Source organism: Zalophus californianus, chromosome 12, assembly GCF_009762305.2.
Source record: "Zalophus californianus isolate mZalCal1 chromosome 12, mZalCal1.pri.v2, whole genome shotgun sequence".
Classification (NCBI taxonomy): domain Eukaryota; kingdom Metazoa; phylum Chordata; class Mammalia; order Carnivora; family Otariidae; genus Zalophus; species Zalophus californianus.
Genome location: NC_045606.1, coordinates 14005690 through 14024996, shown reverse-complemented (window position 1 = coordinate 14024996; position 19307 = coordinate 14005690). Strand labels below are relative to the sequence as shown.

At 43.5% G+C, this 19307-nt stretch overlaps 2 protein-coding genes across 3 annotated transcripts in view; both read left to right on the top strand.

Annotated features, from left to right (window-relative positions):
• Window positions 1-16366, top strand: part of LOC113911802 (protein disulfide-isomerase A3-like) — a 42996-nt gene extending 26630 nt beyond the window's left edge. Inside the window, 1 exon segment of the mRNA XM_035723380.1 lies at window positions 15507-16366. Coding sequence (XP_035579273.1) covers window positions 15507-16366 — 860 coding nt within the window.
• The window catches only part of POU6F2 (POU class 6 homeobox 2), a 494308-nt gene that overhangs the window by 306321 nt on the left and 168680 nt on the right, over window positions 1-19307 (top strand). The window lies entirely within an intron of this gene.

Sequence of the window (19307 nt, the reverse complement as noted above, 5' to 3'; positions counted from 1 at the left end):
GGGGAGAGAAAAGCTGGTCTGCCTTATCCTTCCAAGTGTGGGTTTTCAGATGTATCAAAGCATCTCACCTCCCTGGGAAGGAAGAGCTCCCTTGAAGACACTGGAATTCTTCAGCCCTTTTCATGGACTGAAATCTGGCTGGGTTTGTGTTGGACCCACTAGTTGAGTTCCCTTGGCAAAGATCCACCGAGACTTTAATGAAGTTTTAATAGTTAAAAAGGGTCCAAAAGACAACTTTAATTGGGGGCAGGCAGGGGGAATCCATATGAGCATGGGCAGATAAAAACCCGTGTTGACCAGGAAGAAGGGTTCAAGGTCATCAGACATGATTTTGCCCCAGATCGCAGATGTAATAGGTTCTTCGGCAAATTGCTCCTGGGTGAGCTGATTTCCCCAGGAAATCGCAGAGGGACGCCATTCAGGCCCTGCTTATCCACATTGTTCATCTGGCCTTTAGGAATCACCCTCAACCCAGTTCTTGGTTTTGGCCCTTGCATTTCGTGTAGTCAGTTTGAGGTGAAAGAGTCCATCTTTTGAACACAAGCTGCCTTGTGGTTTATTATTATCATGACCAAGAATTATCCCAGTGGGTGCAGGGGATGGTGTGCTTGCTTGAATAGCATAACCGAAGAGTAAAATGGCAGAAGTATAGAAAACTAAAGAAGTAGGCCAACAATGAGAGGTGGGTAACAGTGTATAAAGAGGATGGAAATAAGAAAGAGAAAAAAAATTGTATTGTACTGGAAGCAACCAAGATGTCCTTCAGCAAGTGAATGGATAAACGGTGGTCTATCCAGACAATGGAATGTTATTCAGGGCTAAAAAGAAATGAGCTACCAAGCCATGAAAACACATGGAGGAAACTTACACACATATTACTAAGTGAAAGAAGCCAATCTTGGGGCGCCTGGGTGGCTCACTTGGTTAAGCATCTGCCTTTGGCTCAGGTCGTGATCCTGGGGTCCTGGGATCAAGCCCCGCATCAGTCTCCCTGCTCCACGGGGAACCTGCTTCTCCCTCTGCCTCTGCCTCTTCTCTCTCTCTCATGAATAAATAAATAAAATCTTAAAAAAGAAAGAAAGAAGCCAATCTGAAAAGACTATATGCTATATGATTCCAATTACATGACATTCTGGAAAAGGCAAAACTGGGGAGACAGGAAAGACATCAATAGTTGTCAGGGGTTAGGAAGAAGCAAGAGATGAATACAAAGGAGTTTTAGGGGCGGCAGAAGTACTCTGTCTGATACTCTAATGGTGGATATATGTCATTGTAAATCTGTCCGAATCCTTAGAATGTACAACATCAAGAGCAAACCATAAGAAGTAGAGTGAACCCTAATGTAAACTATGAACAATGATAATGCTGTGTTAGTGGAGGATCAGTTGCAGCAAACATACCATCCTGGTGGAGGAGGATGAGAAGGGGTGGGGTCGCTGCATGATTTGGGGCAGGAGGTATATGGGAAATCTGTGTACCTTCTGCGTGAACCAAAACCTTCTCTGAAAAAATAAAGTCTATTTTGAAAATTTTTATTGTAGGAAAACACGGTTGGGCTCCTAGATTCTCTGTTCTTCAAATACACAAGTGTCATTTTCTGTAGTGTCCATACCCTTTGAGCGCCCCAATCGACTCATTTGTGTATTGAATATGCCACGGAGCGCCCCTTCTGAGCAAGACATGAGCCAGGCCCTGAGGAGGCAGCAAGGAGCCCCACATATGTTGCCTGTCCCTGAATATCCTGTGAAAGTCCAATTTGTGATCAGTCTGACACAGGGAGAATCCCAGGAACTTTCTGTCATTTGCAGGATTTCCCCTGTAAAGTAATATTCCCAACTGACAAAAAGACTATCTGTGACTTTGCATGCATTTATAAAGTTTAATTAAGCACATACTATTAACCATCTAGCCATCTGATAACACTCCAATTCCTCTTGTCAGATTTCTTTTCATTATTTAATTTAGTCCTAATAAGGGGTTTATTCTGCCTACGCCCTCTGTCCAACTGTCAGGTCTTCAAACAAAGTGATTAACACAGGGCTCGCTGGTGAGTAGAGATTGAATTAGAAGGGGTTACTGACGTCGATCCTTCAGGTGTATCCTATAGCGATGCTGGGCTTCTCTTTAAACTATACTAATTCCAGAGAAGCGTGAGCTCTTGGTGACTTTCTCAATTTCAGCTTCCGAGATAATATGCCGTGTTTTTATGTGTTGTGTGCATAGGGAGATGTGGCAACAGAGTGTGAAAGTCACGGACTCACGTGCCAGATGGACTGTGATTTTGTTGCCGCCGTAGAGTCCATCAAAGATAATGGAAAGAAGATAAAATAAAATCACATGCCCGTTCTACACCTACCCGAGGTGGAATTTCAGGGCTGGGACACTAATTGGTGCCAGTTTTGATCTGCCTGATGTTCTCTTTATGAGTGTGCGTACTTGTGGGACGATCGTAGGAAACACGCCGGGGCTATGGCTTATCCTGGCGAGGGAGGGAAGTATATAAAACACCGAGGCACAAGGAGCGGGGTGACTTTTAGTGGGTGTTTTTAAGCAAAGAGATAGAACCGTTGTGAAGTTGCTCAAGTAGAAATATCTACGGGGCACTCCAAATGGCCGTGTTGAGAAGGAACTCCTTCGTATTCCATAGAATAACGGGGGCGGGGGGGACAGAGAAGCTGATGTCCTCCAACATGGGGGCCAGCCTCGCACAGCGAAGACCGCTCTGATTCAGCTGGACTTGCCGATGTCCCACCAGGCAACCACATTCAGGAAAACCCTTTTTATAATGATCTGCACAGATAAACTGAAAGCCAATCAATCCAAATGATTTTTTTGTACAGAATTAATACACACTGAGTTTTCCAGGATGTGAAAACTCGATGTTGACATCAAGGGAGGACTGAGCTTTGGTTTGTTCAGATCTGCCACCAGATTTGCCAAGAGTTTTCACGGCTTTGAGAAAGCCTCCTATCCAAATGCTGCTGGGGATGTTTACCTCGCTTATGTCATGCTCCTGGATCATGCTATTAATAGCGTAATCTCTGTGGGATTCGGATTCTACCTGTAGGTACGAAAATCAGACCGCTTCCTATTCTTTTAGAATAGTCATGCTCGGGCATTTCCAGGTGGAAATATGTGGGTTTTTTCTTATCCATTATCTTCCTTTTATTTCTCCTTGATGGTATAATTGAGAAATTATATTGATTATTTCTTAAGAAATTATGTGCAAAGAAGGTTATACTGCTTCATTTCAGGCCAGTAAGGGGGAGGGGGTTTTAAAAATATCTGTTACAGAGAAGTGGTGGGGGGTCCGACGTGATAGATCACTACTGACCCAGCGAAAGGGACAGAAGCAGCCTTCCCAAGGAGCCAGGCATGGTGCCGGCCACCCCAGCACATGTGAGTTATCTCATTTCCAGGTGGTATTGACTTCACCTGGATGACTCTTCCTAATATGGAAACATGCTTCTTTTAGGGATCAGGAGGGACACCTTGACCTTCCCGAGGTTCCCCATGGGACACACCTGAGCCCTGAGACAGAGCCCTCCTGGCCAGTGCAGACAGCCTGCCCAGCCCGGCCTTGACAAGCCAGCCAACCAGGGGCAAACTGTTCCTTTAATTCCTCATTACTCTCCTTTCTTCATTAGCTTCTTTTAACTCAGACCACAGGATCTGCCTCCCAGGACATCTCGTCTTCGAGGGTCTGAGGCAGGACGTGGTTGCCTGGCACCTCTTCTCCCCAGGAGGCCCCCCTGAGCCTGTTGGAGCACCACCTGCTTGGGCTTTATGTTCAGTTCCCGGTGTGAACAATGGACTTGCTGTGGGCTCTTTTGTGTATTGTTTGTGTGGGGAAGTGAGGCATCAGAGGGTGAGAGTCATATAATCACGGGCCACTTCTGCTGTATTTTGTTGCCATCATATATAGCCCATCAAAAATAAAGGAAAACAGATAAAATGGAATCACAGTGTCCAAAGCTGGACTCTCAATGCCAGGACAGAGTCCAAGAAGGGCTTTCCACATTTTATCAAACACAGGAAGTAGCTTTGTCAGTATCGTTGCTGAAACAGTAATCATTAAGAGAGGAGCCGTGACAGAGCACAGGAGAGCAGAGGGAGTATTATTCCACGGTGTCCCTCTGCATCTCTCCCTGTCTTTCCCTTCCGAAGACACAGGGCAGCATCACAGTTAAGAGAATGCACAGACCTGGCTTCAGTTCCCATGGAAGGGAACTGTCCCGAGCCTTGGTGTCCTTACATGTGACACGTGCCTTTAAGAGTCATTCCAAGGAGGATGGAGAGAGCACAAACCTACAGGGTGCCAAGTACTAGCTTAAGCACCTTACAGTAGGGACTCATGATGTACGGAGAGGATAAAGAACTTGCCAGGGTCCCACCAGGGAGCATATGGTAGGAACGGCATGTGAATCCAGGCAGTTTGACTTTGGAGATCATGCTTTTAACATCTATGCTATATTGCCTCTAGGAAATGTATTTAGTAAATGGTAGCTATTACTACTATTATTGCTATTTTTCTTCCCTTCTCCTGTGGGGTGGAAGCAAGTGAAGGGGCACAAGCCTTTGCAGTGTCCGTGGGGCTTTCGCTTTCATAGCTTATACCGCCAAATCCTGAGTCTTGTCACAGTAATAAATGAGGCTATGATGCACATTCATCCTATTGGTCACTATGACGCATGGAGGGTGACAGTGCCACTCAAATGTTATTTTCCTATCAATTTTCTTTCATTCTCAAAAACGTGGATTAGTAGGAAAACTCCTAGATTAGAGAGTCAGAACACCAGTATTCTGGTGCCAACTACTCACCTAAGCACATATCAGTCAGTTAACCTCTCCCAGACTCCCTTTGTTCATCCGTAAAACCAGGCTGTTTTATTTCAATGTTCTCCAAGCCCCCTTCCCTCTTGAGGATTCTAGGATTGTCTTTCAGAGTCCTAGGTCACATACCATCACACAGCCCACAGAACACAGAGCAGCTCCTGTGTTGGATGGAGGCCAGTGCTGCTCGGAGACCAGCTGGGTGATGCATCCTTGTATTCCTCTAAAGCAAGGGTCGGCCAACCCCAGCCCACCTCTACTTCTGTACACCACGAGCTAAGAACAGTGTGTACATTTTTTAATAATTGAAAAAAATTAAAAAGTGGACAATCTTTTATGACACCTGAAAATTACATGAAATCCAAGCTTTAGTGTCCACAAATAAAGTTTTATTGGCGCTCAGCCTCGCTCGTTCCTTTACGTATCGCGTCTGGCTGTTTTTGTTGGCAATGACAGAGGTGAGTAGCTATAATCGAGATTATGTAGCCACAAAGCCTAAAACCTTTTCTGTCTGACACTTCACAGAAAGTTTACCGCCCCTGGATTTCCATGAACAGCAAGAAGAAAATTTTCCGGGTTGGCTTTGTTTTGCCTTTTTTTTTTTAATAAAGGAAATCCGGGTCCTGTCCTGTGTTCAGTCCATGAAGCAAATAATCCTTATGAGCGGAGAGCAGTCCCCATGGTCGAGAAATTACAGACAGCCCGAACGCTGGCTGCGGGCTAGCAGCAGCGGCTGTGTCAGCTGCGTGAGCCATAGGGAGCCACAGATTATCACAGCCTCGGGAGGTTCTCGAAATGCCCCTCTCTTGTGGCGGAGGAAACCTGCCTGACGTGCCACAACTTTCCATCAGGAACATGCCTAAACGCTCATTTTCAAACATTATCTCTGCCAGGAGGGATAATTTGCTGTAATGTGGCGGTGAGAAATCCAGGGGGAGTTCAACCAGTCATTCGATTTATTTTACTCTTCTCTTTAAAAAAAAAAAAAAAAAAAAAAAAAACCTAAAAATTCTGGAAATGGAAAACGTTTTCAGGAAAACCAATTTGCTGTGGAAGGAAAACAAAAAACAAAAAACCAGAGATTTGATTATTTCTGATCAGGTAGGAGGCTGGATCCATAAGGTTAGAAAGAGGGTGAGGAATTGGTATTTGTGAGTATGTGTGTGTGGTTTTTGTTAGATCAGAGTTCACAAAACCTGGTGCTTCCGAAACACATGTCAGTGGTAGACGTGGAGAGAAATTTAAGTATATGATGCCTACATTAGACGGTTAGGGGGAGTTCCAGAGATAACCAGGGCTGTAGGACAGAAACTCTTCTGTCGTTAAGAAAACACTGCACTTAGCAGTTGGGCGGATAGAGAAGAGTCATAAATACCCAATGGAAATGCTCTAACTCGTCAGTTCATCATCCTTCCAGCTACCAGAGAGAGATACAGCCAGCTGCTGGATTCCTCCAGCCAGCCCCGTCCTGCCCCATCCCCCCAGGCCAGGGGACCCTCTCCGAGGCTCCCACAACACCCAGGACACCCTCCGTCCATCCCACCCTTGCCAGATTGCGTTGAATGTCTCCGTTGATGGGTCTTCCTTCCCTACCAACCTGGAAGCCCGGGGGCTCAGGGTCATGTTTTATTCTTCACGGAATCCAAGGACTGCCCTCAGGCCAGAGTCATAAAAGGCACCCAGTAAGCAAAATGTTTGGTGAACAAAACCAAATACCCAGTTAGCTCAGCTTTGGGGAGGGGCTAGGAAGGAGGAACTTCTTATGGAGTTTGGATCTCTCTGAAAATAAATAGGCTAAGGATTACAGCACTAAACATTCTTTAAACCTAAATTTCAAGATCTAGTTCGTCAAATATTGGTTAAACCCACCTCAGCAAAAAATGTGAGTCAATTAGCTGTTTTACTTTTAGATTCATAATTATTTGTTTCTAGAAAGATCTACTTTGGAAAAAAAAGAACAATCCTTCAACAAAAGTGATTATTTCGTGACCAAATATTTCTCTTTCCCCTAAAATCTTCCCTTCTAAAACAAGTAGGGAAAGAACCATTGAATATTTAGATTACATGACTGAAACAAGCTGTTCACTCCACACTAGTGAAGCAGCCAGCAATGAGGAAGTTAGAGCCACTGACTTCTTTCATTATCAAGGAATCCCTTGATAATGAGGATGGAAGATGACTTTAAACAAACTATAAACATTTTAGGGAAATTTTTAGGGGAAATTATGGGAATATGAGAATTCACAGGATGTTAACCAAGAAGCCTAGACTATCAACCTGGCAAGTAACAGCCTCAAATCTTCCTTAAAGAAGAATTCCAAATACCATATGTAGATGTGCCCCACCTCTCGGGATGTGGAGCTTAATTCTGCCCTTTTCCTTCCTTTATCCTGGTAGATTATAACATGTCAACTAGTTTCTCAATATAACACTTCTGCTGCTTCAGAAAAGTTAAAGAAGTTTCCATTTTATAAAAGTGTATATTGAGATGAATAAGGGTCTGAGGATATAATGTAAAAACATGGTGACCGTGGTTGATAACATTGCATTGTATAATTGAAATTTGCTAAGAACATAGAACTTAAATGTTCTCACCAGAAGGAAAAAAAAGGCAATAATTGTAAGGTGATGGATGTGCTAATTAACTAGATGGGAGGAATCCTTTTACAATGTATCCAAAAAAAGAAAAAAGAAAAAGTCTATTTTGACAACAAAATTCTAGTAATAAACAATGAAAAAATGTAAATGAGCAGAAGATTATAAGTGATACCACTTTTTGGAAATTCATCTACAAAATGTAAAGGTAAGGAGAAAAATAATGAAATATATGGATAGTATTCATATGGATATGACAACTTTGCAAATTTACTCCCAACAAATTTAATTTGCTTAACATAAATAGCAACTATATCCAAGAGTTTGATGACCCCTTCACTTCACCTTCAAACTACTCACCAAAATATTTCTTGTTGCCCACTAGCATTTAATTTGAACGGACCATATATAAAATTCTCTTTCGAAACATAGCTAGCAGCATGGTGCTTCTGGGCAAACTGTGTCTCTCAACTGGAAAAACAATAACTAAGATTTAAGAAACTATACAAGTTCAAGTAAACAAAGGTAGATAGGAAGATCTCTGTTTTTCAAATCCCCTAGCTAATAGACTGACATAATCAGAAAAACATAGCATCAAGTCTCTGGGCCCCAGTGCCCTGATTTCCGCCCTGGGGGGAGTAGGGAGTGTTAGGATGGCAGAACTTTTGTCAGTATCAACTGAGCTCGATAAGCCCAGGGAAAAGGAGAGGATCGATTCCCAAGTTAACGGGAATCAATCAATCAATCAATCTTCAAACACGCTCATGGGGGCCAATATGGTGGCAGGGAAGCTGTCCTGGGGAAGCTGCCTATAGAGCAGGATGGGGAGGATCACAGGTGAGGAGCAGGTGCAAGAGGAACTCAGGGCAAAGGCAGAGAAGGGCATTTCAGAAAAGTACCTGAGATCTGAGCCTCTGGACACATCAGCATTTGAGTGTGGTTAGACACCAAAAGTCAGCTCCACCTCTGGATCTAGGAAGCGCAAGCCAACGGCGATGAGCATGTTTACGGCTCATACCTTCAGTGTCGTATTGGGGCCAAGGGAGGCTTGCTCACCCTGTGTTACTCATTCTCCACAGAGATCAGTGTCCACATGGCCCAGGTAGTGATATTCTTTAGCTCTGTGTTTCATGAAAAGAAGTAGAGTGGCTGAACTTATACTCTCTAATGCAAGTGCTCTACAACTTACCAGATACAGGGGCGTGCAGTAAACCAAGGATGTTCACTGGATTCCAATGCTGGTTTCTAGATCTTCTTCATAAGTGGATATGCCCTCGCACTTGTCCCACTCTGTCCCTGGTGGTAAGATCCCTGTGACTGCTTTAGGGCCCTTCTTTCTCACCACTGATAATCCTTTGCTTGTTCACTCAGGAAAGACCCCTCTCTGAGGGGCTCTATGCTCATGCCCCTTGTTCACACCAGCATTCAGGCATGAACAACGAGACATATGCCTGTCACTGAGTCAAGAACATGACTTGGCTGAGATGCCTTTTTGTGCATTTCTTCCCATGTATTACCTTTCTCAGTCAAGGCATCAGCATCCAGAGTCCCGCAGACTGGAGAACTGTGTCTCAAACATCCTTCTCCTTCATCACCTACCACATCCAACCCCACGAACCCCACATTCTAGGTTTTGTCTCTGAAATGGCACCTGAATTCACTTCCTGCTCCTTATCCCCACTCTCATGGTCTTAAGCCCAACCCTCACTGGTTCTAGCTGGGGTTAGGAGCTGCCCAGCCTGCCCGCCACTCCCCATTGGCTCGAATCTCTCCAACCTGCCTGGCACCACACACATGACCATTCAAAATTGGGCTCCAGCCACCCTTTACTATCTCACCCTGTGCCCCTCTGTGCTGCACATTCTGTATTTAAGTCATCCAGAACTTCCCTTCATGCCAAGGAACCTCTTCCCTCACATCCCCTGGGGAATGCAGTCCTGTTTCACCAAGCAAACTTTGTGCCTGCCACGAGCCCACCTCAGACACCGCCAGTCAATCTTTGCAGACACCCTAGGCAGCACCAGCCACTCAAGGTGGCTTTTATTCCAGTCCTTCCCTTTCTGAGCTTCAGTTCCACATCTGTGAGATGGGAGAGAAAAAATAACACCTGTCCCGTAGGGTAGCGGAAGAAATGAAATAATGCATCGGTTTCTTATGGCTGCCGTAACAATGAATCACAAACAGGAAGTTCATTGTCTCACAGTTCTGGAAGCCAGGAGTCTAAAACCAAGGGACGGACAGGGCCTTGCTCCCTCTGAACACTAGGGGAATCCCTCTTTGCCTCTTCCTAGCTTTTTGTGGTTTGCCAGCAATATCTGACATTCCTTGCTTATAGATAATGCCACTCCCATCCTCCACCTTCCCATGGCCATCTTCCCTCTGTGTGTGTCCGTGTCTGTGTCCAAATTTCCCCTTTTATTAGGACACCAGCCTTATTGGATGAGGGCCCCCTGATGACCTCATTGTAACTTGATTCCAGCTAGAAAGGCATTATTCCCAAGTAAGGTCACTTTCTGAAGTATTGATGGTTGGTACTTCAACATATCTTTGGGGGGAACTTAAGTCAACCCAAGAGAAATAATAAATAGCAGGTTGGGATATGTGCTAAGCCTGTGCTCTCCCACCATGTGTCCGGATGCCTTGCCCCCTCCACTGTCAGGGACAACCCCACCCCCACACCCCCACCCCCGGCACAAAACAGGCGACTCAACATGTGTGTTCGATAAAGGAAAGACAATTGGTGCTGCTTTCTTCTCCTGCCTTTCCCCACGCATTCACAGCTGACCTTTGGGAACCCCAGAATCCACAACTACATCACTGGGATATAATACAAACCCAAAGATAAAGATTCAAATGGACCATGTCTCTGGAACTTACTCTCCTTTCAACTGCTTCTGAAAATTGCTAAAGAGGCAATTGCAGTTGTGTGTTGGTAATGGAAATAATTATGACTACTTTCTGAAATTATGTATTTGATACATTTCTCATAGGTAATTTAAGGGGGCAGTGAAGTGGGATAGGTGGGTTCTTTCCCTGAAAGCTCACACTAGATAATTGAACAACATAATGGAGGAAGAAAAACCACATAAGTGAGCATAAGATGATGCAACCAAGAGAAAATAAGTTAACATGCTGATTGCCTTGGGATTTCACTAGACTCTCATGACTGAAGCACTGGGGAGGATCTGGGAGTAAAAACATCTTCTGCTACAAAGTGATCATCAAATACCATCCTAGGTGCCCAAGATGTAGCGAACCAGTTGGCAGAAACCAGTGAATTCCCACACATTCACAATCTTGCTAGAATCCAGGGCACCCTGATGCAAAATGTCTTAGGGTTATACCAAAAGACACTTTGAAAGATGAATGCATCTTCAAGTTTTAATATTTAGTAATGAAAAATACCAGGAAAGTTAACAGAAATGCAAAACACAAAAGCAGATTCCCTTACCAATGAAGTCCGAGCCTTTTCCCTGCACCACCATCAAAACCCTCCTCACCTTATCGGGATTCTACAGCCTCACAGAGCCAGGAGATTCCTTTGTAAAAGATACTTGGGGGCGCCTGGGTGGCTCAGTCGGTTAAGCGACTGCCTTCGGCTCGGGTCGTGATCCTGGAGTCCCGGGATCGAGTCCTGCATCAGGCTCCCCGCTCGGGGGGGGGTCTGCTTCTCCCTCCAACCCTCCCCCCTCTCGTGTGCTCTCTCTCTCTCTCATTCTCGCTCTCTCAAATAAATAAATAAAAATCTTTAAAAAAAAGTTGACAAATTTAAAAAAAAAAGATACTTGGTAGTCAGATCCATTTTCCCTGCTTGCATATGATTAAAATAGATCCTTCTTATGTCTTTTGGAGATCTGGTTGACTTTAACACATCCCAGGCGGGACTGGTGCAACTCTGTATGGGTAAAGGAATATTTGTAACCTAAAGTCTTCACAGCAGGGAGCAAATGGACAAGGCAGGGATACAATAAAGCCTTGTGAGCTCCACGTTTTCAGTGAGGTTTGCAGCCGTGGTGGTCTCTGTTCACAAGATAAAGGGATTTGGTGGAGTTTGAAAAGGCCACCAAGCTTACCCATATTTTCCCCAATGAATGTGCTGTAGGAAATTTCTCCTGACAGGTTATTATGACTACTTTAATGTACATATGACCAGCTGTCTGGAAAGCAGTCCAAATTACAAATTGTTCATAAATATACTGACATACTTGGCGACAGCAAATTGCAGTGCTGAACATTTAATTTGATCTTTGTTCTGTAAAAGAGTGATACTGCCTTCTGAGTGGGAGTAAGAAGCTATATATCCTTTGGAGAAAGACGCATCTCTTTTTCTGTGTGCTTTCAAATACCTCTGTTTGGGAAGTGCTCAACATTAAAATCATAATGAGATCGGGTTTTTCCATGTACTGAAGGAGTAAGAAATGGGTTTTTTTTTTTTTCCCCCAAGTTAAATTGAGTCAAGGTTGGCAAGAAAGTGGTATTAGCCCTCTCTGGGGCTGTCTCCTTCTCCTCTCCCCGTGTGAGACCGCTAGGTATATGTATACCCCAACACCTGATAGCCCGGCTTCTCAGTAGGGGGTGTTCTCAGAAGCTGTTGCTTCTCAGCTAGGCCTGTGGGGTCCACACAAAGTGAAGTCGGAAGGCTTCAGTCCCTGTGTGCCCAGTTCATCCATGGGCATTTCCATGTAGCTCCCGAGCCCGCAGTGTATGCTGTGGGGTCCTCACAGGGGATAACCTCCCATCCTATAGACAAGGAACCCCAGCCATTTCAGCGGTCTGCCTTGGTTATGCCAAATGTGGCAAAGCCTGGATTTCACTCCCAGGCCTTCAAATCCCAAAACAACAGTTCTTTCTACTTTGCCACAGCTTTATTTGCTGGAATTTTCCTCCTCCCCCTTTGACCCTCTGTGATGTACCCCCTCACTCTGGATATCATATACCCCACTAAAAACTCTTGAGGCCACAGTTGGTTATGTGTATTATGCAAAGACTGGAAATGAGGACGGGATTTTTTTGAGACGGCCTCTGGAAACCTAGGATGTACGGTGACTACATCCATTGTGTACCTGAGTGCTATAGTTTTTTGACCAACTGACCAACTAGCAAAAAAGGCCTTTTGAACATGAGCTTTATTTCCATAGTCAGAAGCAAAGGTTCAGGAATTCCTACTTGGGAATATAGGCAGACTTACCAACTCAGTTTTTAAAAAATGATTATTTGGGCAGGACCCAATTGCCATGCGTCATTTCAGAAACCTGGATGTCAAATGTATGGATCGTCACACTTATGCAAAACTAAAACATTCCCTTATTAAGAAACGAAAACCTTTCTCTTTTATCATGTGAGTTAGATTTTGAAAAAATATATATTTTAGCCATAGAGTAAAGAAATCTGAAATTATAGGGGCGCCTGGGTGGCTCAGTCAGTTAAGCATCTGCCTTCAGCTCAGGTCATGATCCCAGGGTCCTGGGATCGAGCCCCGCGTCAGTGGGGAGTCTGCTTCTCCCTCTCCCTCTGCTTCTCCCCCCGCTCATGTTCTCGCTCGTGTTCTCACTCACTCTACTCTCTCTCAAATAAATAAATCTTTAAGAAATCTGAAATTATATAAAATTCCCCAATAAGACTGGCCCTTGTTTCCTACAGGAGATGCAGAAGTTTCTCAATACCATATCAGGAACTCCATGTTCTCCTCTTTGTGAGGCTCCTCCCAACCCTTCTTCTGCCCAGAGCCCTCCTCCCCATCCTCCTGTCTAAACCTGTGTTCAGGAAGGCATCTGCTTCCAGGGGGAAGGGAGCATGTGCCTCTGTATTCCCAACACGTGGCATAGGTCGATGCTCATAGATGCTGATTGATGGCGTGAATTAGTGAATGAATGAATGAATGGGTGACTCAGAGTCAGTGCGTTCCTTCTCTCACCAGCGTTTGTATTAGAAGCCTCATCTCTGCTTATTAACCTTACGGTTTTTCCCTTGGTAAAGGAACTTTAACCTACAGAGTGTCCCTGAGCGAGTTTGCTGTGAGGTGAGGGGTGAAGTAAGGACCTCTGAAGTCATGGTTTATATGGGCACACATCTGTCCTGCTTACCTACAAGGTGGGTCTCTGTGCCATGTCACATAAATTGGAAGACACTAGAGCTGTTACCCAGGCTGAGGATTATGAAAGTATTACTAGAAGAGGATGCCTTGGGCACATATTGGTCATAAGTAGAAAACGTCTTGACTCAGCAGTGAATCTAAAAGATTTCAATTATTTAGTCTTTTTATGACATTAGTTCCTAATGTGATGGTTTGAGTACCATAATATGGTTTAATCTTACCGTCAAATTACAGGACAAAATCAACAAGACCACCTGAAACACAGATGGTATTATAACCAACCACAAGTTTCATAAAATGGTATGTCTTTCCAGACATGGCGAACCTTCTCTCCAAGGCCTCTTCTAGCCTCTTCTTGAACACTCCTGGTGATGGGGAGTTTATTGCTTTGGAAAGGTCACAGAGTTGGAAAGTTTCTATGACTCTGAAATCTGCTTCCCTGAAATTTTCACTCATTGGCCCTGACTCATCCGTGGACAGGAACATTTTCCAAAGTGTGACCTGAGGAAACTAATTAAGAAGTATTATTAAAAAAAAAAAAAAGTAAAGAGGAAGTTGTGGTCAAATAAGAACGAAAATCCTAACTTAAAAGGGCAGCTTGCCTGGGGACTTCTCAGAGCCTTCACTAGATTCCTGGATGCTGTGAATCCCCGCGAGGAGTGGGTGGGCACAAGGCATTCTCCTGACCATGGCATCTCTTACTCTACAGAGCGTCCCTGAAGATTCACTCAGCAAGCAATGTTTGCAAACAGTTATCCAAATAAACATCAAGCAAATCTACTTGTCCTTCCACATACAGCTCTCCAAATACTATCTGAAAAAAATCATAAGGAACATAAGTTTAAAATCCAGGCTAGGGGTGCCTGGCAGGCTCCATCAGTGGAGCATGTGTCTCTTAATCTCAGGGTCATGAGTTCAAGCCCCATGCTGGGTGTGGAGCCTAGTTAAAATAAAAAAATTTAAAAATCCAGGCTAAATATCCTAGTTTCCTAAAGAACTATGCCTGTGATAAGGTTTATAGACCTCCTCTGCCTCCTGGACCCTCTCCCTTAGATTCTTCTCTGGATACGTTATACCCCTTCTAACACACAACATGTTAAAGCAGAGTTCCAAATTTGTAGTTGCTGCTGGATGTATGGTTCATCCCCTCTGGCTTTAATTTCCTCATCTACAACTGTGGAAAGTCAAAGTCTACCAACCTCACTGAGTCATTTTGAAGATTAAGTATGTTAATGTACGTAAAGCACCACGTACGCATTAACTGTGTGCTGGTTTTCCATCTTCTCTACTATTTAGGACCTAGTTCCTCTTACACGTGTTTTAGTCTTAACCTTTCACATTCAGATTCCAGAAGATACACACAGAGAAAATATTGGGTCAATCATGTAATGATCTAAATCTTACCTGTCTGTGGTCATTATTTGGTTCCCAAGAGCCTTGCTACTCCAAAATCACCTGGGAGCTGGTTAGAAATGGAGACTCTCAGAACCTAGCCCAGATTACTGAATCAGAACCTGCATTTTCTTGAGATCTCCAGGTGATTCATGGACACATGGATTGAGAAGCAGTAGTCTAGCGGTGCACGCAGCACTGAGCCTCTCTATCCTCCATGGCAACCAGCACAGGGCTCTGAACACAGCAGGGACCAAATGGGGTTTTCTAGCAGCCATGTTTATTAACTGAAGCTGTATGAAACTTGTTAGTAGGGGGGATAGATAACTGGAAAATTCTGGAGCCAAAGGCATGCATAGAGTAAACAGGAAGGGGCTTGCCTCATAGCAATTACTACAATTTGTCTATCTAGATCAAAAAGCAGATATAGTTTTAAACACTAAAAAAACCCCAGAAACCTAGCTTTTGAATTATCTTTTTGTTTTACTTGTTTTTTCATTACTTAATCTTGTTTTGATTATAATCAAATTCTAAATTGTGAGTGATGATGCTGACGGTTCAGTGGACTATATTTATTCTTTGAGGCAATAAGAGGCATATATAGAACAGAAAAGGACTAGTGCCAAGATTAAAAAATTTATCCAAGAAAACATTTTTGGGATCTGCCCTCACATAACAGAAGACAATAAAGATTTGATACAGGGCAAGGACTTACTTGTGGCTTACTATGATGTGGACTATGAAAAGAATGCTAAAGGTTCCAACTATTGGAGAAACAGAGTGATGATGGTGGCAAAGAAATTCCTAGAGGCTGGAAACAAACTCAGCTTTGCTGTAGCTAGCCGCAAAACCTTTAGCCACGAACTTTCTGATTTTGGCTTGGAAAGCACCGCTGGCGAGGTTCCTGTTGTTGCTATCAGAACTGCAAAAGGAGAGACGTTTGTCATGCAAGAGGAGTTCTCACATGATGGCAAGGCTCTTGAAAGATTCCTGCAAGATTACTTTGATGGCAATCTGAAGAGGTATCTGAAGTCTGAGCCGATCCTGGAGAGCAATGATGGGCTGGTAAAGGTAGTGGTAGCAGAGAATTTTGATGAAATGGTGAATGATGAAAATAAAGATGTACTGATTGAATTTTATGCTCCTTGGTGTGGTCGCTGTAAGAATCTGGAGCCTAAGAATAAAGAACTGGCAGAGAAGCTCAGAAGAGACCCAAATATTATCATAGCCAAGATGGATGCCACAGCCAATGATGTGCCTTCTCCATATGAAGTCAGAGGTTTTCCTACCATCTACTTCTCTCCAGCCAACAGGAAGCTAAATCCAAAGAAATACAAAGGTGGCCGTGAATTGAGTGATTTTATTAGCTATCTACAATGAGAGGCAACAAATCCCCCTATAATTCAAGAAGAAAAAACCAAGAGGAAGAAGAAGGCACAGGAGGATCTCTAGGGCAGCAGCAAGAAATGCCACTTTGTGAAAGGACTAGTCCACCAGAGATGGGAAGACCATTGGGGAGGACTGGGAGCCATATTACTCTCAGGGCAGAGAGGACAGAGTGGATATAATCTGAATCCCGCTAAATTTTCTCTAAACTGTTTCTTAGCTGCACTGTTTCTGGAAATACCAAGACCAGTTGATGTTTGTGGTTTTGTGAAAAACTATGTGTGTTGGGGGGAATGTTGTGGGGGTGGGGGGATTGAATTGGGGGGGTTATTTTCTAATTTTTTGGGTACATTTGGAAAAGTGACGATAAATGAGCTCCCTTAAAAAAAAAAAAAAAAAAAGATGTAATGTCAAGACTCTGGTCTTTGCATTAAGACAGACCTGAGTTCAAAGCTTAGCTCTACCTCTTACCAGCTCTGTGACACCAGGAAAATCCCCCTGCCTCTCGGAACTGCAGCATCCTCATCTGTAACAGGGGCATAATAATGTCTATGTAATGAGGGCAAAGAAGGATAAACCAGTATAATGCATATAGAGCTTCCAGCATAGTGACTCACACATAAACAGCAACTCCCTTTTCAGCATGTACCAACTTTCTCTTCACCAAAGCCATTGTTGTTGGTAGTTTGGGACAATCCTCATGGGATTTATTATATCATGTCTGGCCCCTGTTTTTCCTGGTCACTCTCAGCAGAGTGAACAGCGTTGCTGCTAAGGCATCTTAGCCTAACAACATGGACTTGGGCCTTCATACTGACCCCTGGGTAGTCCTGGTGAAACTTACAAAGAATAAGAATCACAACAACAAAATGTAAAGCCATTTCTTTTTATTAGAAATTATCAAATAAAACACCATCCAAAGTTAGGGTAAAAAAGACGACTTGAGGAAAAGTATATGTTTTTTAACATAACATTTTATCAAGTTTATTTTTGATCCTTTCTTGTATATGTGGATTTTGAAGTTGTTTTTCAAACCTTTCAGATTTTGGGCTGTCAGCTTCCCCTTTCATACTAGTCTGTCTCCTTATTGGAGAATGGACTGAATTGCTTTTCACGGCTCCCGCCCCCGGGGCCGCCCACCCGGCATTTCAGAATCCAAATCTCACTCCCAGGATCCTTATCTCTGCAGCCAGTCAGCTTCCCCTTAAGCCTCTCCCTGGGGCTGGGTTAAAACCTTCGGGTTGGCTGGGCAAGACTCTCTAGCAAGCTACTCCCATAGAGAATTGTTTTTTCTCTGAGCTTTTGGCTCTTATATTCCAGATTCTAAACATGGCGGGGCCATCTTCCTTTTAATCAACTTCTTCAAGCTGAACCTAGTGGATGGCTTTGCGAGGGCCATTTTTCAAGGACCAAACATACTGTTACAAAATCAATAGATGCTATATTCAAAGTTAATTATCATCTCTGGTAAATTGAAATTAGCCTAGAATTTCACCAAGGGTTTTTGTTTGCTGTTGTCATTATTTTTCCTCCCTAAGGAGACCGTATGTTGATCTTACCACGATCCAGCCATGCCCTCTCATTTCCAGCCTCCTGAGATACTTGGCAGGACTTTCTGTGGTGACTACAGGCCCGTGATCAGGAAATAGAAACAAAGCGAAACTCACTGGCCCATGTAAGACTTTGGTCACACCATACAGTTGCCATCCAATAGGAATGAGCCGAGCTAATGGAAATTACAAACGCTTGTGGAGAAGACTAGATGATTGGTCCAAATAGTGTCACTGTTATAAAGAAAACTCTCACTTAGATTTATCAATCCACTTTGGTCCAGGTCTCCATTTAGAGGCAAAGAGGATAGAAAACAAAACAGTACAGGCTTACAAAATAAGGAACTCGTCGTGATTGTTTAAAGTTAGCTGTGGATATAAATTTGTGTTTCAAGAGTTACCCCATCAGCTGATTTACTTACAACATTTGGCACATCTACGCCTAAAACTTCACAAATGAATCCCCATCTAACTAATCATCGTTCTCTTTCACTTCAGGAAATGTAAACACGAGCTAATTAAGTGAATCTTTTGGAGGAGGAATTATTTGATAGTGTTAACCTACATTTGACCCGCGGTGGATGCCATGTCAGGTTCCCAGCGAAATCAATGTGTTCTTTTAGGTTTTGCATTATGTTGTTGTGACCAGCTGTAATTACAAGGGGAAAAATTTGTTTTCTTTAGACACGACACATAATTTGAGATGGCTTCCAGATCTCACGGCTCGTTTTATTTTCCTATTTATGAGATGCAAAGATATTGCCACCATCCAATTACATTGGGTCACGAGCTTTACACCTGCTGTGATTTAATTACATTTTTGTTTATTCAAACACTTATACCCCACGTGTGTTCACAAATCATCCTTACTCTAGTGGCAGTTCGCCAACATGGCTGTGGGAGAAAATGGCCTTTGAAATGGTGCTTTCTCTGTAGTGCTTAAGAAAAGAAGGCGGGACGTGAAGAAGAACCTCAGAAGATGAGGGCCAGGCTTGACACACGGTTTCATTAATACTGGATGGCAGAAAAGGAGCCAAGTCCCAGATAATGAGGAAGGAGTTGCAATTTTTTTTAAAGCTATCTGGTGACAGGGAAAACAAAAATGACATTCAGCTGACGAATGAGCGGAGTTTGACCTAGCCTTTTGACCCTTGACAATCAATCTTACCTGCTACTTCATGAAGAATTATAGCTCCGCCACTCACATTTGACTCTGGATTTTTACTATTCCCTTTACCTTTTTTTTTTTTGAATACATGGTCCAAGAAGATAAATGTTTATGTTGTATACAGCAGAGAGGAGGAAATATGGGATCCTCAGGAGGGGGAGAAAGAGAGGAGAGAGCAACAAGACCAACAGCCATAAAATGGTTTATACATGCAATTCAGAATTGTCAGGGATATTTTTTATGGGGCTGACCAAAATAGCAACTGGAAATAAGTGATGACCTCGTACAC